The sequence below is a fragment of the Macrobrachium nipponense genome, chromosome 25, assembly GCF_015104395.2.
Source record: "Macrobrachium nipponense isolate FS-2020 chromosome 25, ASM1510439v2, whole genome shotgun sequence".
NCBI lineage: Eukaryota > Metazoa > Arthropoda > Malacostraca > Decapoda > Palaemonidae > Macrobrachium > Macrobrachium nipponense.
This window is the reverse complement of record NC_087214.1, coordinates 68,129,464-68,154,679: the sequence shown is the minus strand read 5'-3', so window position 1 is coordinate 68,154,679 and position 25,216 is coordinate 68,129,464. Positions and strand designations below refer to the sequence as shown.

At 45.7% G+C, this 25,216-nt stretch overlaps 1 protein-coding gene across 1 annotated transcript in view; it reads right to left on the bottom strand.

The window, feature by feature from the left end:
* The window catches only part of LOC135199502 (condensin-2 complex subunit D3-L-like), a 131,558-nt gene that overhangs the window by 70,025 nt on the left and 36,317 nt on the right, over window positions 1-25,216 (bottom strand). Inside the window, 4 exon segments of the mRNA XM_064227610.1 lie at window positions 493-613; window positions 1,000-1,198; window positions 3,102-3,255; window positions 3,398-3,564. Of these exon segments, the coding sequence (XP_064083680.1) occupies window positions 493-613; window positions 1,000-1,198; window positions 3,102-3,255; window positions 3,398-3,564 (641 nt within the window).

The window sequence follows — 25,216 nt, the reverse complement described above, 5'->3', positions numbered from 1 at the left end:
ATGAAAAAAAATTAATGTTTAATCATTAGCAAAAAAATTTTTATCACACAAATAATTAGGTAAATACTATATATATTATATATATATATATATATATATATATATATATATATATATATATATGTATATATATATATATATAACATATATATATATATATATACATACAAGGATTACCTCATCTGAGAATTGGGACCACCCATTTTATCCACTTAACTGAATAGCCATCCCTTATGATGCTATCTATGTATGCAGACACCACAATATTCTATTCACATGGTGAACAGGAAGAATCCCATTTCAAAGACAACAAACATAGGAACTGGTACTTGAAAACCAACATGTTCAGATGGTTTCATATTTTGCTGTATATAACAAACCTATTATTGGACCAAAGTTCTTTCAAAAGAACAAATACGGCACCAAAAATAACATAAGTGAAATATATATTACAATAAAACTCTTATAGAAGCTACATGAACATAGTAGTACCTGAAAAGTTTCTCCTCTCCTTCAGCATCTGTGGGAACTGATTTTTCAAAGAGCACACTCTTCAGATGGTCATCACAGGACTTCAGGATAGGGGCAACCCATTTCTCCAAGGCTTTGAGACCTAAAAGTGGGATACTTTAACATTATTTATCAGCTTCTATAATACAACACTCAAACGATTTGTAAAATGGTCTAGACCGCCTAGTACATCAGAACTTTTTCTGATTATATCTTCCAAGTTAGTTTTTCAAAATAACTGTTCTCGTACAGCTTGCCCACTTTTCCTAAAATGAGGTGAAAACTGGACCAACCTCAAGTTCGATAGATAAGCAGACAAAGATCAAAGTGAACAGATGAAGAATGAAATGCAAAGAGCAGTGCAACTTAAAAAAGAAAGAAAAAAAAAAGTTTTGATGGCGGCTGAATGATAAATACTAAAGTTCTGATGAAAAAATTAATACATGACAGTCGACTATAAAAGATAAGTGCATTGTACATAATTATTACCTTTCTCCTCATCCCCATGCATGCTGTAAGTCAATAAGGTTAGAGTGTCCATCATAGACGATATCAGTTGGGCTTCCACATTAAAACCGGTAACGGGATGGAGTAGACGCTCATGAAGAGCCTCCCCTCTGTTTCCAGGAATGTGTTTGATACTGTTGCTCAGAACTTTAAGCACCTGCTGAAGGGTATATGATCCCACCTGCAGGATACACAAACAGTGGTACTAAGAATATGGATTTCTAAAACAATGTGTATACATTTCAAGGTTCTCATACAACAATTTTACAATTAAATTCATTTGCAATAGTTTGGAATGGGAGAAAACACACTTTTTCAACTTTCCTAATCACCCATATACGTATTGGGAAATTTTAAGACTTTCCAAGTGGTGGCTTAACTGTAAATCCAGCAACCTCTTCAAGGCCACCCATTCTTTTACAATTGGAGAGTTTCAAGAATAAAAAGCTGAAAAATTTAAAACACCATTTTGACAATGCCAAGTACAGGCAGTCCCCAGGTTACGACGGATTCGGCTTACGACGTTCCGAGGTTAAGGCACTTTTAAATTATATTCATCAGAAATTATTTCCAGGGTTACGACACCTACAACACTCATCTGGCAGAAGAAATGACACCAAAAATCGAAAATAATCAATATTTGAAGGTTTTTTGGATGAAAAATGCAATAAGAATTTAGTTTACATAGTTTAGAATGTACCTAAAAGCATTAAAAGTGAGGTTTTCTTAGGATTTTTTACGATGTTCCAGCTTACGACGCGTCTCAAGAACGGAACCCCCCGTCATAACCCAGGGACTGCCTTATTTATGTAGATGATGAATCACTACCAAGGTACCAAAGTATCTATGAGTGATCTCCAAAAGTCCCATACAAGGAAAATGGACTGTCATTAATTTATTATTTTTATCATTAATTTTATCTTATGACTTGGAATATCCTTAGCCCTCCTGAGCACTGACAGTATTGATAGTGCATTCCTGCCACGAATCAAAGTTTTAAGCCTTCATACTACCTTACAAGACAAAGACCTAGAGACTGTGTTCCCCAATCAAAGTAGACAAGGTTACCTTGGTGTGGCAATATCTTAACTTGCAGTTTCCCATCAGCACCAGGCAACTTTAAAAGCATTTTAACCCTTGCAAACTTTGTGATTGTAGGGAAGACAAATAGATTAGGTTATGGTACTATCAATTGTAAGCTAGAATGAATGACAACTTGAAAGCTCACGAAGGCTTACAACTCATCCTGCTCAGACAAAGGCTTGTTGTAACAAACTCAATCACTACATATATTTATCCTTTCTATTCATCTTTTATGTAGAAAAATTACATGAAGATAATTATTTGTGGATCAGATGATCCACGGAAAGTCGGAGCGAGAGAACACTCATATAGTGAGTGACCCTGCAAGCTGGAATTCCTACTGGGCAAATACTACACATAAGAATCTCTTTCTTATTGGACAAAGCATCTGAATGAGATATTCCAAAGATATGATGAGGATGAAATTAAAGGTACAAATGAAAGATAAGAAAACTATCCTACAAACATCCACCTATAATCACACCTAGGAAAGTTCTGAGAACTTTGATGGGTAAGGAAATTGGTCACCCTACAAGGTTAAGTCCCAAACATTTACTTTTCTTTTTATGACAAGTGATTCAACAGTCTCTCTCCACCAAGACAACCATAAGTCATTACTGACTGCAACAAGTTTGTAATCTGCATGAATATATTAAAAAATGTTTGCTATGATAAAAGACACAAATGGTTTACCAATGAAAAGTGGAAAAGATCCACTACCAAGCGAGAGTCTATACATTACAATGTAGTCTGACAGAAAGCATATCACTTAGCAACATAACATCTACTAACAAACAAGTATCTGGGATCCAAGATGTTGTCTACCTGTTCATACCAGTGAATTGTGCTTTTTAGCATCATACAGTCACAAGTACATTTATTCTGACATCTACGTATAGTTTAATCCGGCAAGAATTTTCCCCAGAATCTGATAGTTATGGAAAATTTCAACAAAATCAATCAAGGATTATAAAATGCAACAAAAACCGAACTCGCAATACCTTTGATCCAATCTGACACTTTTCTTCGAAGTAGTCCACCACAAATCCTGCGTCTGTTACGACAATGTAGTTGGAAAGAGATGCCAAAAGCGTCCACATCTCTTCATTGTACTCGGTACCCATGTAAGAGCGCACCACTCTTACTACCTGGGGTCTGCATTGAAAGAAAAAGAAGGAATGCACAATTTCCCATGAGATACTCAAATACTCTATCTACATTTATTCAAATATATCTAAAATTTCCTTACATATTTCAATATACTGTTTATAAAAAAAACTTTTAATTAACCACTGACCTATTGTACTCAGATTTGGACCACATCATCAGTGCTTTATTCAAGAATTTGTGGAAGCTAAGCTTTGTTATAGTAGACACTATAAGCCACGGGAGTTTGTGGTCAGGTGTTCCTCTGAGAGGATGGTTGTAAGGCACCAATCTTCTAAACAGCAACTGATCAATGTACTGCAATGAGGAATTATAAATTTCAAACTGTAATACAGTACAGTAGAAATTGACCTTTCCTAATGCATAATGAGAAAACATGACATCACATTCATTTCAAAGCATGACAAATTTCAAGAGAGCCTTTGTCTTGATGATAACAGATCAGTATTGACCTTTAAAACTTGAAAAAGACCACAAATTGAATAAACACATATATACAAAAGTAATTACAATTTGCAGCATGATGCTCCCTCTTCCATGCAGACACATTAAAACCCAACTACAGTAGTTGAGTTTTAATGTCTGCAGACTGAAAAAAGAGCATGATCCTGTTCAAAACTGTATTTGCTCATGAAAAATGATATTGTTATGATACAATAAAGTTTCATACATACTTACCTGGCAGATATATACTTAGCTATAGACTCCGTCGTCCCCGACAGAAATTCAAATTTCGCGGCACTCACTACAGGTAGGTCAGGTGATCTACCACCCTGCCCTGGGTGGCAGGACTAGGAACCATTCCCATTTTCTATCAGATTTTCTCTCTTCCACCTGCCTCCTGTGGGGAGGCTGGGTGGGCCATCAATCCTATATATCTGCCAGGTAGTATGTATGAAACTTTATTGTATCATAACAATATCATTTTCATACATTCAACTTACCTGTCAGATATATACATAGCTGATTGACACCCTTTGGTGGAGGGCAAGAGACAGCTAACTACTGACTAGACAGGTAAACAACATATGTTGTAGGTATTTATAGACCTTGGTTCCTCTGTGTTTCTAGACGAAGGGTCGACTTCTTAGCTATTGCATAGGAGTCTGCTTCGTCTCAAGAGCCTTAGCAAGATAGTGATCTGTGGCCAAGAGTTCTTGTGGGTCTACCGATGGGGTCTTATCCACTTACTCGGTCGAGCCTAATTGGCATTTGTCAATGGGTGCTAATCCGCTTATATGACAATATGCCTATGCCTATTGACATAACTAAGGAGCGCAACACCGATCCCAATCACCTGTTCTTAACATGAGGCGTCGCACTAGAATTGAAAAAGAGTTATCCCCCAAACTCCTTTCAAACCTCAATAAAATTCACTAAGTTAAAATAAATTCAACTCATTATTAAAGGATCAGTGTCGGCTCCTTATCCCAGCAACGTATCCGCTGACACGTATAAACCAAGAGAGAAGGATCTCTCGTAGGTTAACTTGACGTCCTTCGTGTAATGAGCAGTCAACACATCGTTGCATCTCTCATATGTTAAAGCTAATATGTCTTCCTGACATATTGTTACGAAAAGAACAAGAATTTGCAAAAGCTCGCACTTCATGAGCTTTTAAATTCTCAGCTGTTTGAAGGTATCATCAAGTCACTTATGAAGTGCTTTAAAGATCACCATTGTTTCAAAGAAGACTAGGACTTTCTTTGAACTGGATCTCATCTGGATGAAGCCTAGAGCCTGGCTTGCGCCTGCTTGGCGCCTCGCCCTGGCTGGCGCCTTGCGCCTGCCTGGCTCTTTGCGTCTGGTTGGCCTGTTTGCCTGGAGCCTCGCGCCTGGCTGGTGCCTCGCACCTTGCCAGAGCCTTGCGCCTGTTTGGAGCCTCGCGCCTGGCGCGTGGCTGACTTCTCCCCACTTGCTGGAGCTTCGAGCTTGTTAAGAGTCTCGAGGAAAACTGGCGATGTCCACATCGGACACTTTTTCCCGATTTGTTCGCCTCTAGCGCACTGCGCCAGGTTGGAGGCCCGCTCCTTCTCCTCATCAGACAATGACAGTGTTCATACTGACTGTCTTTCTCTGGCGTCTTCACGCCTGTTTTGGCATTTGGCACCTTACTGGCGCTACATTGTCCGAAAGTCCTGAAGATCCACCATCGTTTATCAGGAGACTGGAGAAGGGTGGAAGAAATTCTTTCACTTTGAGCTTTTGGCCTTTCCGGCAAGGGGAGGTGATTTTAGTCAGCTACATCTAGTAGACAATAGGAAATCTAAAAGTCCGAGAGACAAGTCTTCCTCCAAGGAGGATCCTTATTGAATACTTCCGTTGCTAACGAGTTCTCCTCCTACATGTTGATGAGTTTTCTTGTTGCAGAAGCTTCCCTATCCTTGCCCGAAGGAAGGGAAGGAGCCTGGAAGGTTGAAGAGATTCTGAGCTGAAATTGGTAGGACTCCTGATTTCTAGCTCTTTAATGTATCTCTCTGAACCTTTTGGGAAGTAGTTTGAGCCCTCATCGCGTTCCCAAGACTCTGTAAGTAAACGTTTAAACCTTGTCTTCTTCCGTAGATGACAACGTCAATACATTACCTGGACAACGAAACTTCTATCTGAAAGCGTTGATCCAGGAATAAAAGGCTTTAGTTCTTTTGCCAAACATACTATGCTGGCCAGAACCCATTGCCGAGTCTTCATAGAATTTGATTCCGGATACTAAAGCCCAAAATTTCACTTGTCCTTTTGATCGTTTAGGACCAAGAGAAACATTTGATGAGGAGCAGTTCCATCTTGTCGGAACACGGAATCTGAGGCCCAAATTAGGATCCCATTCTAAGTATAAGATCTCCTACTCTTATCGTATAGAGGTATTGTATAAGATCCCTAAGATCTTAATTCTCTACTAACTCTAATATTCTTTGTCGAGACAGAGTATATCTTTTTACTGTGTTCATTGATAGCATAAAATAGCAAGGAGATTCTTCCCCCTGAAAGGGAAGAAAACCATTATGTGGTTCACAGAGGTATCGGAAGAGGACAGTTTCCCCTTTCCATCTAGCACGATCTGCAGCAACTCTGTGTCTTTAACATATTTGAAGGAATTATCAAGCTTCCCTTGAAAAATCCTCTCATTCATATTTACTTCTGGTCAGACTGCACGCAGACAGACTCAGAGTGGATAGGTTTTTCAGGTCCAATATTTATAATAGATTCCGATAAAATCTCTACTCTTAGAAAAACCTTCCGACACATGCTGAGAGAAGAACGTGACCTCTGTGAATCCAACCTTTTTATTGCCAAAATGATGCATTCATCTTCTTCCTTTGACGCCCATTTATCTTAATATATGTTAAGAATATATATAACTAGGGGAAAAAAGACTAAAGTTTATTCCCCTATTTAAATTAAAGATGGCGTATCTTGCTACCTCTCTTGTTTCGAGGAAAAGGAAGCAGGAAAAGGAAGCAATCTATAAGAAGCTCGTTCGTCTTCTACCTTGCGAAGAGATCTGTGAATACTTTCCGCAGGTTCTCACAACTCTTTCCAATAAATGTTAAACATACGTTAACAGTTATTATCGTCGATCGAGAAGGTTCTCACGGACGTACAAAATCCCGCATCGAACCTGGTAAGGATCGTTACGTTCCGTGTCTGTTTCCAAATAGGTTAAATCGTGCTCTGCCGAATTAAAATCCTTTATAATACCGTCACATTGTGGTAAACAGCATTCATCTAGGAAACTCTTGTAAGGATAGTAGGAATTCTGTAATTAACCACGGTGTGTGCATAAGGCTTAACCGTAACCGTTATCTTAAGGTGAATTTTCTACTACATTCTTTCCTCGCTGAGGAATACGATGTTATTCATGTTTGCCTAAAAATCCCCTCAATTCGTGGTTAAGTCCCTGATTGTAGGGGGAAGATACGGTTAACCATTCGATCCCATAGGAGAGAGAGAGATGTAACCAACCGCTCACGACCGAGAACCGGATGGTACTGAATTGGCTTACAATTACAGCCGTCTCGTTCACTGCCTGGCTGCATTCATTCTGAGTTGCCAGTTACTCCCTTCAATGAAGGGATATAATAAAATTATTCTCGAGCCTAAGAAAGCTCTCAATAATGCAAATTTAAGCCAAACAACCTTTGTTAAATACCGAAGCTGAGTAGGTATTGTCGTAACAAACCTTTTAAGTGAAGTCCTTACTAGGAAAATCCTGTAAGGATATAGATAATTCCGTAGCGAACCAGAAAGGCAACTATGGTATGCGTAAATGACTTGTCATTCAGTAGTCGTATACACTAAGTCTTCTACGACATTCTTTCCTCTCCGACATGCAGAGAAAGAATGGAAATCTTACTCTCTTCGTTCTTTTCGTTAATAAACCCGAATGAGTATTAGTCGAAAGAGATCGCAAATGACAACCGAGGATCGAAGAGAATCTCTCCAGCTTTTATTATCTTGGAGATAAGTCCGTATTTTATGCCTTTCTTATCTGGAAGAGCCTCTAATCAATGAATGAGAGCTCGTACGAATGTTGTTCAACTTCCAAACGATTGCCCCTCTTACTGTAAATGGTTGGTTGCATTATTTTTTAGGAGGAGGATGATTTTAATATCCTCTGACTAATACTGAACTAATTCTCACAATTCTGCTCTATCTTCCATTCCTCAAGTTGGGAGAAGATTGAGCAACCGGAGGAGAGCGCTTCCTTTTGAAAGGTGAAGGGCTTTTAGCAGTACCGACTCTATCCTGACAAGGGCTACGGCAGCCTGTGCTACATCTTGAGTCCCTGCCAGGAAAAAGCCGAACTAGCTCTTGCCTTTATTGCATTAAGACTATCCTGACAAGGGCGACGGCCGCCTGTGCGACAACTCCCGTCCCTATCAGGAGAAGCCTCAAATGTCTTCCACCTTTCGCCTGGAGGACTCTTGGCGGTTGTCAGGCTCTTCTTGTAGGAGAAAGTGCCTGGCGCTAAGCAGGAGTATCTTGCCTAGAATACTCCTGGCGCCTGGGAGGAGTATCGCGATCGGAATACTCCTCATGCTCGGAATACTCCTGGCACCTGGCAGGAGTATCGTGCTCCGAATACTCCTGGCGCCTGGGAGGAGTATCGTGCTCGGAATACTCCTGGCGCCTGGCAGAAGTATCGCTTTCCTAGGAGGAGTATCGTGATCGGAATACTTCTGGCGCCTGGTAGGAGTATCACGTTCCGAATACTCCTGGCGCCTGGGGGGAGTATCGTGCTCGGAATACTCCTGGCGCCTGGCAGAAGTATCGCTTTCCTAGGAGGAGTATCGTGATCGGAATACTCCTGGCGCCTGGTAGGAGTATCACGTTCCGAATACTCCTGGCGCCTGGGAGGAGTATCGTGCTCGGAATACTCCTGGTGCCTGGCAGGAGTATCGCGTTCCGAATACTCCTGGCGACTAGGAGGAGTATCGTGATCAGAATACTCCTGGATCCTAGCAGACGAATCGCGCTTGGAAAGTTTTTCTTGTGCGGAAGGTTCCGCGCGCCTGGAAAGTTCCGCGTTCGGAATGTTCCGCTTATCCGGAAAAAGATTCCCGCTTGGAAAGTCCCGAGCGCCTGAAAGGCGATCCTCGCCTGGAAAGTTCTGTACGTCTGGAAGGTTCCAAGTGATTGTCAAATTCCGCTTATGTGAAATGTTCTGCACATTTGGAAAATATTCCTTCTTGGAAAATTCCAAGAGCCTGGAAGGCGATTTGAATCTGGAATCTTCCGCCTTCTGGAAGGTTCCGCTTGTGCGGAAGGTTCCGATCTCTTGTACATTTGTTCTTGCTTAGAATTCGACAATACTTCCATTTTCGACATAGCCCTCCCTGTCTTCTGAATGAGAAGGACTTCCATTTCCGATGAAGATCCTGGTTCATAGTGCTTCAGGCGCTTTGCGCCTATATTCAGGCCCTTCAGGCGCTTTGCGCCTTGTTTCAGACACTTTAGGCGCATTGAGCCTCGTTACCAGGAGCTTCATGCCCGAGGAGCTAGAAACTTAAAAGGACAATGTCGAAAATTGCATTTTTTCCTAACTATACAAACCTGAGGTCCTTTAACAATAGGAAGTAGCTATCGGCATCTGGAACGGTCGTAAGCTTCTGAACAAGGGGAGAAACGGTAGTTAACTGCTTGTCCGATCGTTGCGCGCGCGGTAAACAAATCACTTTTGCTTTTGGCCCATGCAAAATACGCAGAGTGAGGGGTGGCATGAGGAGGGACTATATGTAAAGGACCTCAGGTTTGTATAGTTAGGAAAAATGCAATTTTCGACAAATTGTCATTTGTTCCGATACGTAATACAAACCCTCGGTCCTTTACAATAGGAAGACTCACTCTTGGTGGGAGGAATCTGAGTCTTTTGATGAACAGACTGGTGTTCGTCCATCCGTTGGAGTGCCTCCCTGGTCGTAAGAGCGAGGAGGGATCCAAGCCTCTGTCCGATTGATCGGGGTGTGCACCACAGGATCAATGGTCAGACCTCTGGGCCGAGTACTAAGAGAGAGGCAAGCGTATCTCTTCGTACCAGCATTGTAAGAACTTGTTCCTGTACAGGAGCAAATATAAAGTCATGGGTTTGTCTCATGTAGGCTCCACTTCCTCCCCCTTGTAGGAGAAAGTGGTGGATATACGCTCCCATCCCTAGTGAAAGGATAGGATGGAGCTCGTCGAGTAGCTTACCTGCATCTGACTCCCTTCCAGCGTTGGTGACGACCGTATCCCTCTGCCCACAGGTAGAGGTAGAGAAAGATGGTGAAGAGAAGCCAGTCACACACTCATTCGCACATTCATTCTCCCAGTCATACCAGGAATCGATGCTGTTCTGCCTGCTCGGGTGCTGGGTAAGCTTACACAACGTGTTGAGCAGCCACCACAGGTCCCAAGAAAAAGTATCCAAAGACTTGTGGGCAATATCCCGAAGGTAGAAGGACGTGAAGGTGGTCTGGTTGGCCCAGACACCTGCCTTCAGGACCTGCGCCACGGAGAAGTTCTTACGGAACGCTAAGGAGGGTCCGATACCTCTGACTTCGTGGGCTCTCGGTCGGAGCGTACGGATGTCGTCGCTACCATCAGCCTCGTATGCTCTCCTGATCACCTCACGTAGCCAGAAAGAAAGCGTGTTCTTGGAAAACTTCTTTCTTGGTAACCCCATTGCTAACGAAGAGGCGTCGACACTCAGGCCTGAGGTGTCGAGTTCTCTTCAGATAGCGCCGTAGCGCCCTCACAGGACAAAGCAGCATCTCATCCGCATCGTTTATCGGTGAAGTCCAGAAGGGAGGGGATCGTGAAAGACTCGAACCTGTCGTCAGGGATCGACGGATTCTGAGTCTTGGCTACGAAGTTCGGGACGAAATCGAGCGTCACAGATCCCCAACCTCTGGTGTGTTTAACATCATAAGAAAGACCATGTAGTTCCCCTACTCTCTTCGCCGAGCCAGGGCCAGCAAGAAGAGGGTCTTGAGGGTCAGATCCCTGTCTGACGACTCTCGGAGTGGCTCGAAGGGTCTTCGAGTCAAACTCCTAAGGACGAGAGTCGCATCCACGCAGGGGGCCTGAGTTCCCTGGGTGGGCAAGACCTTTCGAAGCTCCTCATTAGCAAGGAGATCTCGAACGAGTTCGAGATGTCCAGTCCCCTCAGTTTTAGGACGAGAGCCAGGGCGGCTCTATATCCTTTAACTGTGGGTACTGAGAGGAGCTTCTCTCGGCGAAGAAACACGAGGAAATCCGCTACCTGCTGAAGAGTGGCTCTGAGAGGAGACATACCCTGTCTACGACACCAACCACAGAAGACGGCCCACTTCCCCTGGTACACAGCTGCAGAGGACTGTCGGACGTGTCCAGCCATCTATGTTGCTGCGCTACGAGAAAAGCCTCTCGTTCGCAAGAGATGGTGGATAACAGCCAGCCGTGAAGTTGAAGGGACTGGACTGCTTGGTGGTACCGTTACGTGTGCTGGGCTAGAAGGTTGTGCCAATTGGGTAGCTCTCTCGGTGCTTCCGCAAGAAGAGCCAGCAGGTCCGGATACCAAACGGCTTGAGGTCGTTTGGGAGCCACCAGGAATCATTCTGAGATTGGGAAGTGACCAGCACTCGACTGATCACTTTCCGAATCAGACAGAAGGGAGGAAAGGCGTAAACGAAGAGGTTGTCCCAGGGTGTTGGAGAGCGTCCTCTGCAGCTGCCCATGGGTCCGGCACGGCTTGAAAAGAAAACGTGAAGTTTTCTGTTGTGCCGGGTGGCGAACAGGTCTACGACCGGTCGCCCCCACAGGTTGAAGAGCCTTTCCGCCACAAATCTTGGTGTAGAGACCATTCAGTTTCCTTACACCTGATCCCGACGGCTGAGCTTGTCCGCTACTACATTCCTCTTGCCTGGAATGTAGCGTGCCGACAGCTCTATCGAGTGAGCCGTGGCCCACTCGTGCACCTGCACCGTCAACTGGTGAAGCGGAAGAGACACTAGGCCCCCCTGCTTGTTGACATATGCCACTACTGTGGTGTTGTCGCACATCAACACCACTGAGTGTCCCACCAAGCGGTCCTGAAATTCTTGGAGAGCGTAGAACGCCGCCTTGAGTTCCCAGGACATTGATGTGAAGGTGCTTTTCGTGATGGTCCCACACACCTGCAGTCAGCAACTCCTCCAGGTGTGGCGCCCCATCCCTTGGTCGATGCGTCTGAGAACAGCAGCATCTCCGGGGGGGGGAGTGCGTATGGGCACTCCTCTTAAGAGGTTCTTGTCGTCGAGCCACCAGGCTAGGTCCTGCCTCACCTTGTCCGTGAGAGCCACGGGAAAGTAAGGAGGATCCTTCGCCTGAGACCAACTCTCCCTTAGCCTCCACTGGAGAGACGCAGGTGAAGACGCCCGTGAGGGGTACTAACTTCTCTGAGTGACGACAGATGGCCGATCACGACTTGCCATTGCTGTGCTGCCTGTTCCTGCGACAGAACCGGCCGGCCGGCTGCCTCCCTGAATTTGCTGATACGCAAGTCTGCGGGAAAGACCTGCCCTGCTACCGTGTCTATCAGCATACCCAGGTACTTCATCTTCTGCTTGGGTTCGAGATCGGACTTCTCGTAGTTTATCACGATCCCCAGATCGCGACAAAACATGAGGAGTCGATCTCTGTCCTGCAGCAACTGCGAGCGGGAGCTCGCCAGGACCAGCCAATCGTCGAGATACCTCAGAAGAACGTATCCCGTGCGAATGGGCCCAAGCTGACACCAAAGTGAACACTCGCGTGAACAGCCTGTGGGGCGGTTGACAGACCGAAACAAAGTGCCCTGAATTGGGTACACCGTCCCGTCGAAGATGAAGCGGAGGTACTTTCTGGAGGACTGATGGATGGGTATTTGAAAATACGCATCCTTCAAGTCCACTGAAAGCATGAAATCGTTCCCCCTGATCGAGTCGAGCACCGAGCGTGCCGACATCCATCGAACCTGACAACCGCGTCGTGCGAACGAAGCGGTTCAGGGGAGAGAGGTCTATCACCGACGCCGCCCCCAGCCCCCGATGCCTTCTCCACTAGGAAGAGGCGGCTGTAAAAGCCCGGTGATTGGTCCTCCACGATCTCTACAGCTCGTTTCGCCAGCATGGTCTTGATCTCCTGTCGAAGAGCGTTGTCCTTTGATGATCCCCAGACATAGGTTTGTAGATGGACCGGTTTGGAGATGAGGGGGGGCCGAGACTCGAAGGGTAGCAGATATCCCTCCCGAAGGACGTCTACTATCCAGTTCTCGGCACCGTAGCGCTGCCAAGTTGCCCAATGGCTCGCTAGGCACCCCCCCACTTCCGGCAGCAGGTGAGGGGGAACGCCGTCCCTAGCGTTTCCCACCTCGTTTCGACTTCTTCCCACCCCATCCTCCTCGGGGAAAGGAGGGCTGGGAGGAGGGCTGGTTACGGCCGTCCTCTCGCAGAAGTCGAAACAACAGGAGTCCTTCACACAGGGCTTAGACGGTGCAACCGTCTTAGCCGCCGTGGAAGCGCCAGCTAAACTCTTGGGCTTAGCTGCAGTTGCTCGAGATTGCCCAGTAACCTTCGAGACTGCCTGGTGAACTAGGCGGTCACTGTCATCAGTGCGCCGCCTTTCCACCGCAGCGTCCACCATCTCTCCGGGAAAGAGAGCGGGGGAACTCCTAATAGGTCCATTGCGAAGCCCGAGTGCCGCCTCACGCCCGGCCCCCTTGGTCACTCGGGTAAGGACTGCGTCCCTACGTCGAAGAACCAAGTTGGCCCACAGGTTAGCAGTCTGATGGGCGAGGTAAGAGATAGCTCTTCCTCCAGACTGGCACAGTCTCCTGAAAGAAGCGTCGTCTTCGAGAGCAGAACTCCCAGAGCCGGCCGCTACTTTGGATATTGTGAGGGACCACAAATCCAGCCAAGAGACTGCCTGGAATGCTGCCATAGCGGTAGATTCCAGGGCAAGTGCCTCCTGCTGCGAGAACCAGAGGTTCTCCGACAGGAGCTGCTGCAGGGACACACCTGGAGTCAGCCTTGCTAACTCCGGGTTAACCTGTTTTGGCAGTATCGGGTCTTCCGAAGGCACGTAGAAACGCCTCTGACGCTGTAGAGGAGGAGGAAGCAGCTTGGAAGACCATCCGGATTTCAGCGAATCCTCTCGCCCTGAGACGAGATTCTCGACTTGATCCAGGACCGAGTCTGCAAGCTCCGATCGCGGCAGCCCACCATCATTTTTGGGTTCCCTCTTCGGGCCCCAAAATGACTCGAGCCGGGACGTGGGCTCGGCCGGCCGGTAGTAGCGGCGATCCTTCCGCAAGGTCATTATGCTGACGAATCACTTAATGAGCTTCTGCAAAATTCCTCTGTATCTCGGGAGTAACCGCGTCTTGCGGAGTAGGACCGTCCAGTCCCTCCAGCAAGAAACAGATCCCGAGATACCTCCTTCAGAAGAGGAACAGCGGCAGACCCCTCACGGTCGCCTCCAGCTACTTGCGCATATGTCCTGGTCGGTCCTAGAACCGTGCCTGGTCCATACGGCGTCATAGCGGGATCGCGAGCGGCGCACCTCTCGCGATCACTCCTAGGTACCTCGCTCCTCCCGGTGTAGCCCGAGGAGGTTGAAGGTTACAGGAGAGGCAGACCTGACGCTCCCCCCTGCTCACTGGCAGGACCAGCGTGCTTGGAGGGCTGCTGCTGATCGTCAACCCGCGGTGGCGATCGAGCAGCAGGCCTAGCCTTGCCGCTCTCCTGGGGTTGCGAAAGGCTCGGCTGAGAACGTCGACGCTGATCTCTAGGCGTCAGGCGAGCTGTTGCTGGTTACCGTCTCCGCCCGGTCCGATGGAGCGGCGGTTCAGGTGACCTGCTAGGCTCGCTGTTGCGGAGAGACCGGCGAGCGTCCCTCTCGGCGCGTCGAGCCGCTGGTACCGACGGCCGCGGGGACCCCTTCCTCGCCTCAACCCGTGGCTGGTTCAGCGACCATCACGTCAACCCGAGCAGCCAGCTGGTCGCTGCGAGAGCGTCCACTGGCCTGGCGAGAGTCGTCTGCACGACTCTCGCCAGTCTTCTGCTCCGCGCCTCGTCTTGACGGCGAGCGAGCTTGGGCGTCAAAACTTTGGCTGGACGGTCTCCGTGGAAGAGCGTCCACTCGGTACTTCTCGCGAACGAGAAGCAGCCAAGACGGATCCTGATTTAGCGGTCAGAAACCGCTAACACCAGGCTGAGGACGTACCAGCCGAGGTGGTACTCCTCTGGTCCCGTCGTCTTCTTCTTTGCAGAGGAAGAGATGGGCCCCGTTCCCGAAGGAACAGGAGGACCAGCAGATGAGCTCCCCGAATCGCCTGAGCGAGACTGGGCCCTTAGAAGATCCGAAGGAGTCTTCTTAGGGGGGAAGGAGGTCAGCCTTCTTCTTCTTCGGCTTGGTAGCCTTAGAAGTCGAAGGGGAAGAGGAGGCAGCAGACGACGAAGACGACGACGACACCTCCTCTTCTTCCTCTTCTTCTTCGCCAGGCTCCGCAGGACAGACGTCAGGTCTTCCATCCAGGAGGGAGCCGGGGCAGTTGCCGAAGCAACAGGGCCCGACTGCACCTGTCCGGAAGGACCTGAGACTGTAGCAGCACCACCAACAACAGGAGCGCAGGAACAGGTACAGGAACAGCAGGAACAGCAGCACAGCAGCGTCTGAAATAAAAGGAGCAGCAGGGACAGCAACAGGTACGGCAGGAAACCACAGGAGATTGATTGATTGATTGATTGTGAGTTATCTGGCGTCACAACTACCATGGGTCACCGACGCCGAATACTAAATGTGATCTTTTAACTTTTATAATATATTATACAACATTCAAAACAACTTTATCTTTATGAGAGATATATAATTTAAAAAAATAAATTAAATTCTGATAAAAATATAAATAATTACCGATAAAAAGAATTGTGATTGATCACATAACAGTAAAAACTATTAAAAAGAAAAAAAAATGTATATACTAAGACAGCACAGCTGTCAGATATATTTGAGAAGACCAGCTTCTTTGATAAAAGAGATAACGTTATTAACACACATGCTTTCTCCCAACAGTTTTGGGCATGCTATAGTTACCACCTGCTTCACTACTATAAGCTAAAAAATTATTCCTAAGTTCCACTAGACTGGGACACTCAACCAGCAAATGCCTAACAGTCAGTGGAACTAAGCAATCATCACAGAATGGCTCATTCTCCCCATCCATCAGATAGCCGTGAGTTAAACGCGTATGGCCAATACGCAATCTACACAATACAACCTCCCACTTCCTTGGTATTAGGTCATATTTCCAAGGGTGTCTGTCTAGTAATTTCTTTCATTTTGTTGGGGCCTACTCTGTCCCACTGAAGTGCCCATAAATACTGGGACAGATTTCCATATATCAAAAAATGATCACGATATGGAACAGGGCATTTTCTCGGTACTAAAGTTTGCGCTGCTGATTTGGCTAGCTTGTCTGCCTCTTCGTTTCCCGATACGTTCACATGGGCAGGAACCCAACAAAATGAAACAATGCTGCCTCTATTTTGGTGCAAGAAGATCCACTGCAAGATCTTCAACACCAAGGGATGATCAGTATTAAAGACTTCCAGGGACTGTAAGGCACTTTTGGAGTCACAAAATATGTGTAGCTACACACTGGGAGTGTTACAATATGTTCCATGCTACTAGGATGCCATACAATTCAGCTGTAAAGTTTGAGGCAATAGAAGGAAGTGCACCTCTTCGGTTAAAAGATTGGCTATAAAACTCCATATCCAACGCCGGCATTGGACTTGGAGCCATCAGTAAATATAAAACATGTATCAATATGCTCTGATACATGATCTAAAAATATTGCCCTTATTTCCTATCAGATTTATTCCTCTTTGCTCCATTGAAGTACCTGCAGAATTTCACATCCGGTAACCTCCAGACAGGAGTACTGAGATACACAAAGGGAATAATGGGATATTTGTTAATATTTGTATCCTCTAAAATTTGTTTTATTCTATAGCTAAAAGGAATGGATACTTGGGATGACTTTCATAAAAACCATTAAAAATATTTCTATTTGCCACAGCACATGCCTGAGATTTTGGGGAGTCTTTGCGCTCTAAACCAGTACGAAGTAATGATGACTGGCGATAGAGTTCAAAGAGGCATCTCTCCTGCATCAACTAGCAAACTAGATATTGGTGACGAACGGAAAGCTCCTGTGGCTATACGAATAGCTGAATGATGTACTGAATCTAAAAGTTTAAGTTAGATGAGGAAGCTGAAGAATATATTTCACAACCATATGACAGCTTGACAAGATTAAAGATTTATGAAGCCTTAGTAAAAGATTTCTATCAGCTCCCCAACTGGTATGAGAAAGCACCTTCAAGATGTGTAGAGCTTCTAGGCTCTTTGCTTTTATATGTTTGATATGGGGGGACCAAGTCAATCTACTGTCAAAAACTAGGCCTAAGAAGTGTGCTTGTTCACACATGGGATTCTACGGCCATACAAATAGAGGTCTGGATCAGGATGCACTCCCCTGATCCGACAGCAAGTGGACAGCGTAGTCTTGCTTACAGAGATTTTAAACCCTGTTTCTCAGCCCAACTTACTATTTATTTATTGTTAATTGTAGCTTTCTTTCTGCTACAGTCATCCGGGTGGCAGCAAAGGATATCGACAAATCATCCACAACAGTGTCTTTAAAACCTCTCTTGGAATGACAGCTGCAACACTGTTTATGGCTAGAGCAAAAAGTGTTACACTGAGAACACTGCCCTGGGGAACACCTTCTTCTTGGCACCTTTTCTCTGATAAAGTACTGCCAACTTTAACTTTAAAATACCTACGATGTAAAAAGGATTTCACAAATAAAGGTAATTTACCCTCGTACACCACTATTATGTATAGTCTTCAGAATCCCATGTCTCCAAGCAGTGTCATATGCCTTTTCTATATCAAAAAACACTGTCACATGATGTTTGCTTGGAGGCAAAGGCTTCACAGACAGAGGTTTCAAGTTGCAGTAAGATGTCCAGGGTAGAGTGCATTTTCGAAAACCACACTGAGAAGGTGTTAGAATATTGTTGTGCTCTAGATACCACATTAGTCTTACATTTACCATTTTTTCATCAATTTACACAAACAGCAAGTTAAAGCAATGGGGCGGTAACTTGCTGCACACAGGGATCTTTTCCAGGCTTAAGGAACGGTAACATGGTGGCTAATTCCCATATGGTAGGGTAGCTGCTTTCATCCCATATTCTATTGATAATACTATTATAAAAAGTTTTGTGTTCTTCGAAATGTGTTTAAACATTTCATAAGGAATCATCATCTGGACCAGGGGCAGTGTTCTTGCTCCTAGATAAAGCAGAGTCAAACTCCCTTTCAGAAAAAGGCATATATATGATTCAGCTTCTTTGCTGAAAGTCAAGTACCTGTTGTTCTTCCATCATTCTGAAATTATGTCCTGGGGAACTATCTGATTTCTCAGAGACTCGAGCGAAGTGTTCTGAAAATGTATTACTAACTTCTGTGGCATCAGTGACATGAGTATTATTCACTTTAAGTACTGGAGGAGGATTGGGTGTAAATTTACCCTGAATTTTTCTTATTTTCTTCCAAATGCTACAGACTGGTGTTCTGCTGTTAATAGAGGATACATATTGGACCATGCTTGTCTTCTGGCAGCTTTCATAGCTTTTCGAAATCGTGCCCTACACTGTTTGTAAATTATGACATTGTCCAAGGTGCGATGTCTACGGCACCTGGTCAATGATGACCTTGTAGCTCGGTGTAACAGCCTTAGGTCTTCTGACCACCACGGTACTGGCCGTCTCCTGAATAGTCCCTTAGTTTGAAGAATTGAGTGTAGACCTGCAGTATGCAATGTTCCATTGAGTAGATCAATGGCATCATCTACACTTGGGAGATCTTTTGCATCCCCTCCAACTCACTCAAGTCTTTGAATTTTCTCCAATTTGCTTTCTCTAAGCACCATCGTGGCGATCTCGGGATAGGTGGACCATCATTGGTGTCGATCACAATGGAGAATGGTCACTGGTATGCCAGTCATCACTTGTTCTCCAAACTAAAATCAACACTGCAGTTGGAGCTACATATTGAAAGGTCGATGCAGGAGACGGTGCCTGTCTGAATGTGGTAATGGGTAGGTTCTCCAGTATTAAGAAGACCTATATCTTCATTTTCTATTAATGATGCCATCATATTCCCTTTTTGGTTTGATGTTACATCTCCCCACAATGGATGTCTACTGTTGAAGTCACCAAGTAGAAGGAATGGCTCTGGTAGTTGCTGCATCAAGTGTATTAAGTTCTCTTGGGAGACATGGCTATTGGGTGGAATGTAAAGGGAACATATGGATATTGCCTCCTTAAATTAATTCGTACAGCACAGCTTGAAGTGGAGTATTTAGTTTTACTTTGTAGGTGCGGAGCATCTTGACGTATGTAGATGAGGGATCCACCATGATTTCCACTCTTAATCAAATTTAGTTCTATAGTGAACATATTTTCCCTAGGACAAGGGGTATATTCACCTAGCATGGTCTCCTGCAAACATATCCCTACAGGAGAGTGCTCATAGATTAAAAGCTTCACTTCCTCATACTTCGCTCGCAGTCCCTGACAGTTCCACTGAATAATGGAAGTGAATTTATTCACGTTTAGGACCAACATTGTGGTTCCTTTTTACAAGACTGGGAGAGTTCTTTTTTCTACTAGGGGGAGGCATTTTGATGGAAGGTTTTGTTGGCTTCTTCGGAGGAGTTATCGCCTTCGTAGAGCCAACATCTTTTCCTTCAGTGTTTTTGATACTGAAGGGTTTTTTAGTTTCTTCGCTCTCCATCTCTATCGAGATGGAGAAAGCAGAGGTGTTCTCTAAAGAGACCCCCTCAAGTGTCTTTGTATTGCTGGCAGTAGCCAGCTCTGCCTCTGATGAGGCAGAAGTACCAGCGAGGACTGGCACCGGGGGACCAGCATCTGCTGGTTTGTCCTCCAAAGAGGAGTTGGCACCAACAGAAGCTGGCACCAGACCAGCAACCACTGGCCTTGCCTCCAAAGAGGCAGATGGTGGAGGGTGTATCTCAACTGGCACTTCAATTTTCTTCAATTCCACACTAGGGTCTTTCTTGTTGGTTCTAGCGAACCTTGTCTTTATATTCTCATCATCAGTTGACTCAGATGATTCAGTTAGCTGTCTTTTTAATGATTCTTTATTTTGATCCTTTTGTGCCTCTTAACTTGGTGTTTTTATTTGTCTCTTTCTTTTGGCTTTTTAATTTTGTCTACTACAGTAGCAAAACTTAGACCGGGTCTTACAGTCTTTGCTTTGGCTCTCTCTCGTGCTTCCTTAAATGTTGTTCTTTCAATCACTCTAATTGCTTGTATTTCCTTTTCAAGTAAATATATATCACATGCTGAGATGACGAGGCATGTCCCTCACCACAGTGAACACATTTCGGTTCCTGGTGCACATACCATGCTCATCTTCTCCACAGTTGACACAGGACTGCAGGATTTTCTTGCAATTTGGATCGACACGATTGTAGGGTGTGTCCAAAATGCTGGCAATGGAAACACCTTCTGGGTCTTGGGATGTACTGCTTTACCTTAAACCTATACCAGGCTGCAAAGACACATTCTGGAAGTCTTAAGTTTCAAAGTTAATATTAAGGTAGGTTGAGGTATTCTGTTATTATCAACCTTCTTCGTCATCCTGTCCACCTTTATTACACCCTGGTCTTTTAATTCTGTTAAAAGTCTCTCCTCAGAGAAAGCCATCAACTGAGGGGCATAAATCAAGCCTTGCTGGAGTTAAGGCTGGAGTGGGGAGTACACTCAACCGTAACTCCCGCAAGGTCCGACAATCCCATCAACTTGATACTTTCCTCTGGGGAGGTGCTTTCTACCAGGAGCATGTTTCCATTCTGCGGTGTTATTTTTGGCTGTCTTCCACAACATTTAACGATTTCCCTATGCACTTGAAAAATGTCTATATTGTCACCTTCTAGCTTTAAATTAAGGTATTTATTAAAGGAATTGGGTACAAAGACCCCAGGAGCTATTTCATAATTTTTATTTTTCTTCCTGGCATATGGTTCCAGTGTGACAATACTGGAGCCAGATGCTTTTTGTTGAGATTTCTTGGAGGTATATCTACTCGCATTGCTTGGGTCGTCATCTGTGTCCGTCTGTCATTCAGTCCAGGGGTACTACCCTGATCATAGGGACGACCATGATTGATTGAAGTTTGGGTTCCGTGCACAAGTCCTTTGACAAAAGCATAGGGTCGTCAGCCGAAATAGGGGGGGTTGCCATATAACGTGAAAAATATAGTTCATCCAGATATTCCCATACCCACCATGGAGTCACACTTAGAGGACGGGTCATCCCTTTAATTAGGGTCGTCCTAGGGGTAATTACCGGATATACACCCTATCTCCAGTGCTAAGGCGTCATGATGTCCGTCGAGATCAGACCCGGCACTGAAGATAGGGTTTGACAATAAACTTTCCCCTCGCTCGATCACGTCAGGTACTAGAGTTCTACGGGTGAGGTAGCATGCCGTCCATCCTCACCCTCCTTCAAATCCCAAGATTTAGCCTAAACCATGTCCAAAAACCAAGCCAATAGTCATCATCAGAACCCATACTTATAAGAGGGAGGAAGGCAGAAAGATGAAATGTTTTTAGTAGAAAGAAAAGTTCTGACTAATTTAGTTGGATCAGCAGCTGGGCCCCAAGGACCAGTGAGAAACCAACCCCACCAGGCATCATGCCCCAGCTGCTGGTCCCTAAGCCCCCTACCCACGTCAAGGGGTCAGCATCTAGGGGGAACCACAGGAGAGCCAGGCGTCCTGTCGGCAGCTACCGTCATTCTTGGCACTGGCGGCAGGTCTAGGGGAGTACTCTTAGGGCAGCGGAAGTCCAGGTCAGCAGCACAAAGAAACCGGGGGGTGGCGGTGGCAACGTCCTCTTTGACACGGCAGCAATGGGTTTGTGTACCGCAGCTGTAGGCGTCACCGTCATTACATGCGGCGTATATACTAGATGCGGCGGCATGTCATAGGCTGGTGTTGTGATAGTGGTAGTGGTAGTGGTCACCACACCATGTGTGACCACTGCCGACCCCGCCAACCGCTGAATCAACCCCTGAATGCTTGGCACTCCCTGCAGCCCAGCGATCCCACACCTGTCTAAGGTCGTCCTTCACTGGTGGCACATCTGCGGAAGCAACAGTTGGGTTAGTAAGAGGGGTTCCCTCGCGCCTGGGGGGAGACGAACCCCACCCAGAGCGGACGGAAGACCCCGAATACAACTGGACGTCCGGGTAGCGGGCGCCCTCCTCCACACTCGATTGGATCGAGCGAGAAGAAGGACTCCGCTACCCCCCCCGCGGGGAAGGCGCGAAACGTGGGGGCTGACGGGAGGGGGCAGGCAGGAAGGAAGACGAAGTGTCAGTTACGTTACCAAAGGAGTCACTGGAGAGCTTTCCGATGACTTCTTTGGAGGCCTAAGTCTCTTCTTGCCCTCGTACAGAACCCACTGCGCCTCGGACCAATTCATACATGTAATACATGGCTCGTCCCGGGAGCATTCTCGCCCCCGGCAACGAGTACACACCTCATGTGGATCCACGTCCACAAAAGATCTAAATCCGCCGCATCTACGCCCCTCCAGCCTGGGACACACTCTACGGGCGACTGGGGGGCGCGGCGAAATCTCCATTTCTTGATCACTCATGATTCAGTCAATGTAATAAAGAAATGCAATAAAGTACTTACAATTCATATACCACACTAACAAACCAGAAAGAGGGCTGAATTAATCAAAGCAACGACAATAGCGGGCAGAGCAATGACGAACACGTCCTGTCTCCACACGGCCGAAAGCAAAAGTGATTTGTTTACCTCTCAGTCGCGCGGCGCGCGACGATCGGACAAGCAGTTAACTACCGTTCTCCCCTTGTTCGAAGCTTACGACCGTTCCAGCTGCCACTAGCTACTTCCTATTGTTAAAGGACCGTGGGTTTGTATTACGTATCGGAACAAAGTTATATATGTGTGTGTAATCACTAAACGAGATCCATATAATTCATTCGATCAACAAATACTCTTTAATATCTAATTCGTTCTTCTCAGAATAGATATATTTTCATATACACGTACCGATGAGGAATTATTGAATAACTATTTCAAACCCCCTTGGGATAGAGCCCCCCCGTCCAGCTGTACGGGGGACGAACCCGGATAGGGCAATGCCTATACGCAACTGTTATCGAATGATGTCTTCCTTTCTCCGTCTCTTCTGAGGTTCCGATAGCCAGACGAGATTATCTTGCATCTTCATTTAATCTACGTAGTTGAATGTTTCTTCTCCTTATTCGTCAAGACGATAATAATAAGGGGAACACATTGAATTAGGATGCCTTTCCAATGGCTATCCCTGGCAGTCTGGGACGTCCTACAGAACCTGCCGAGGGGACGCCTGATCGGTGGGGATTCTCCATAACCTCCGTAAGGCTTTCGACATTCCTTCTCCTCTGGGCCTGTGAGCTTGGAAGAGGTCTAGACCTGGGAGCGAGATAGAGCCGATCAGACGCACCCTCTATTGCAATGGGGAACACTATAATCACTTCTTACCTTATAATAGCTCGTATCTTGAGCTACATTCCTTTATCTTCAAATTGCAAATGAATTTGTAGTTTCTGTGAAGTAAGAAGGTGATGAGGAAACAACACTACTAGTACTGTTAATATTCTAACTGCTCGTCAGAACGAGAGCTATAAAGCTTCTAAGTAAAGACATATCTAGTTCTATGTTTTTCTGACTTCCTCAAATAGGAAGTTACCTTATTTTCCTCAATCAAATTCTAACATTTATTACACTTTATCAATGAATAAATATTTATATTTCCCTTTCTTGCAAACTATGTAATTGTCTACCGAAAACTTCGGTAGTTACACATCCTTATTCTTCGAAAACTTCGAAATTAATTCATTAAAAGTTATTAAAAAGTTATTAAAAGCGTATGCCGAACCACCGATCCAGTACTTCCCTGTAAAAGTCGGCCCAGAAGATCGATGGCGATGAAACACGAAAATCAAATCAGGAGGGAAAGTAAACATATGTTTACATTCCAGCGACAGAGAGAATGATTATTGAAAAACGGGAATGGTTCCTAGTCCTGCCACCCAGCGGCAGGCCGGTAGATCACCTGACCTACCTGTAGCGTGTGCCGCGAAATTCGAATTTCTGTCGGGGACGACGGAGTCGATAGCTATGTATATATCTGACAGGTAAGTTGAATGTATGAAAATTAAGGATCGGCGCTTGCTCCAATACCCAGGACCGTATCCGCTGACACAAACGGACCTAGAGAAAAACATTTCTCGTAATTTACGCGCACGTCCTTCAAGTAATGAGATGCAAACACGAGTTGCACCTCCAATATGTCGCTTCCAAGATATTCTTAAGCGACATATTTCTCTGGAAAGCAATAGACGTCGCGACTGCTCTTACTTCGTGAGCTCTCACTCTCAACAGTTTAAAAGAGTCATCTGGGCAGTTATTATGTGCCTCCGTAATCACGCTTCTTACAAAGAAGGCCAAGGCATTCTTCGACATCGGTCTTTTGGGGTCCTTTACAGAGCACCATAGACCATGTTGCGAACCCCCCATCTGTTTCTTTCTGTCCAGATAGAATTTAAGCGCTCTGACCGGGCAAAGAGACCTCTCTGCCTCTCTACCTACTAGGCTAGTCAGGCCCTTTACCTCGAAGCTCCTGGGCCAGGGCTTCGAGGGATTCTCATTCTTTGCAAGAAAAAGAGTATGGAACGAACAAATAGCAGAGTCTCCTTTGAAGCCCACTCTTGACTCAACGGCGTGCAGCTCACTGATTCTTTTCGCCGTAGCGAGAGACAAAAGAAATAAGCACCTTTCTCGTAATGTCCCGAAAGGAAGCCCTATGAGGTGGTTCGAATCTTTCGGAAGACAGAAACTTTAGGACCACGTCCAGATTCCAGCTCGGAACTCAGGTTCTTTTGATTTTGATGTTTCAAATGAACGAATGAGATCGTGCAAATCTTTATTGTTAGCCAAATCTAGGCCTCTGTTCCTGAAAACGGCCGAGAGCATACTTCTGTATCCTTTGATGGTTGGTACAGAAAGATGCGATTTCTCCTTCAGGAAAAGAAAGAAATCTGCAATCTCGGTCACAGAGGTATTGGAGGAGGACAGCTTCTTCGACCTACACCCAACTTCTGAACACCTCCCACTTCGATTGATATACTCGCATTGTAGATGATCTGCGGGCTCTAGCGATGCGCTTGCCGCCTTGCGAGAAAAACCTCTCGCTCTAACGAGTCTTTCGATAGTCGAAAGGCAGTCAGAGCAAGAGCGGGGAGGTTTGAAGGTACCTCTTGAAGTAGGGCTGTTTGAGCAGATCTGTCCT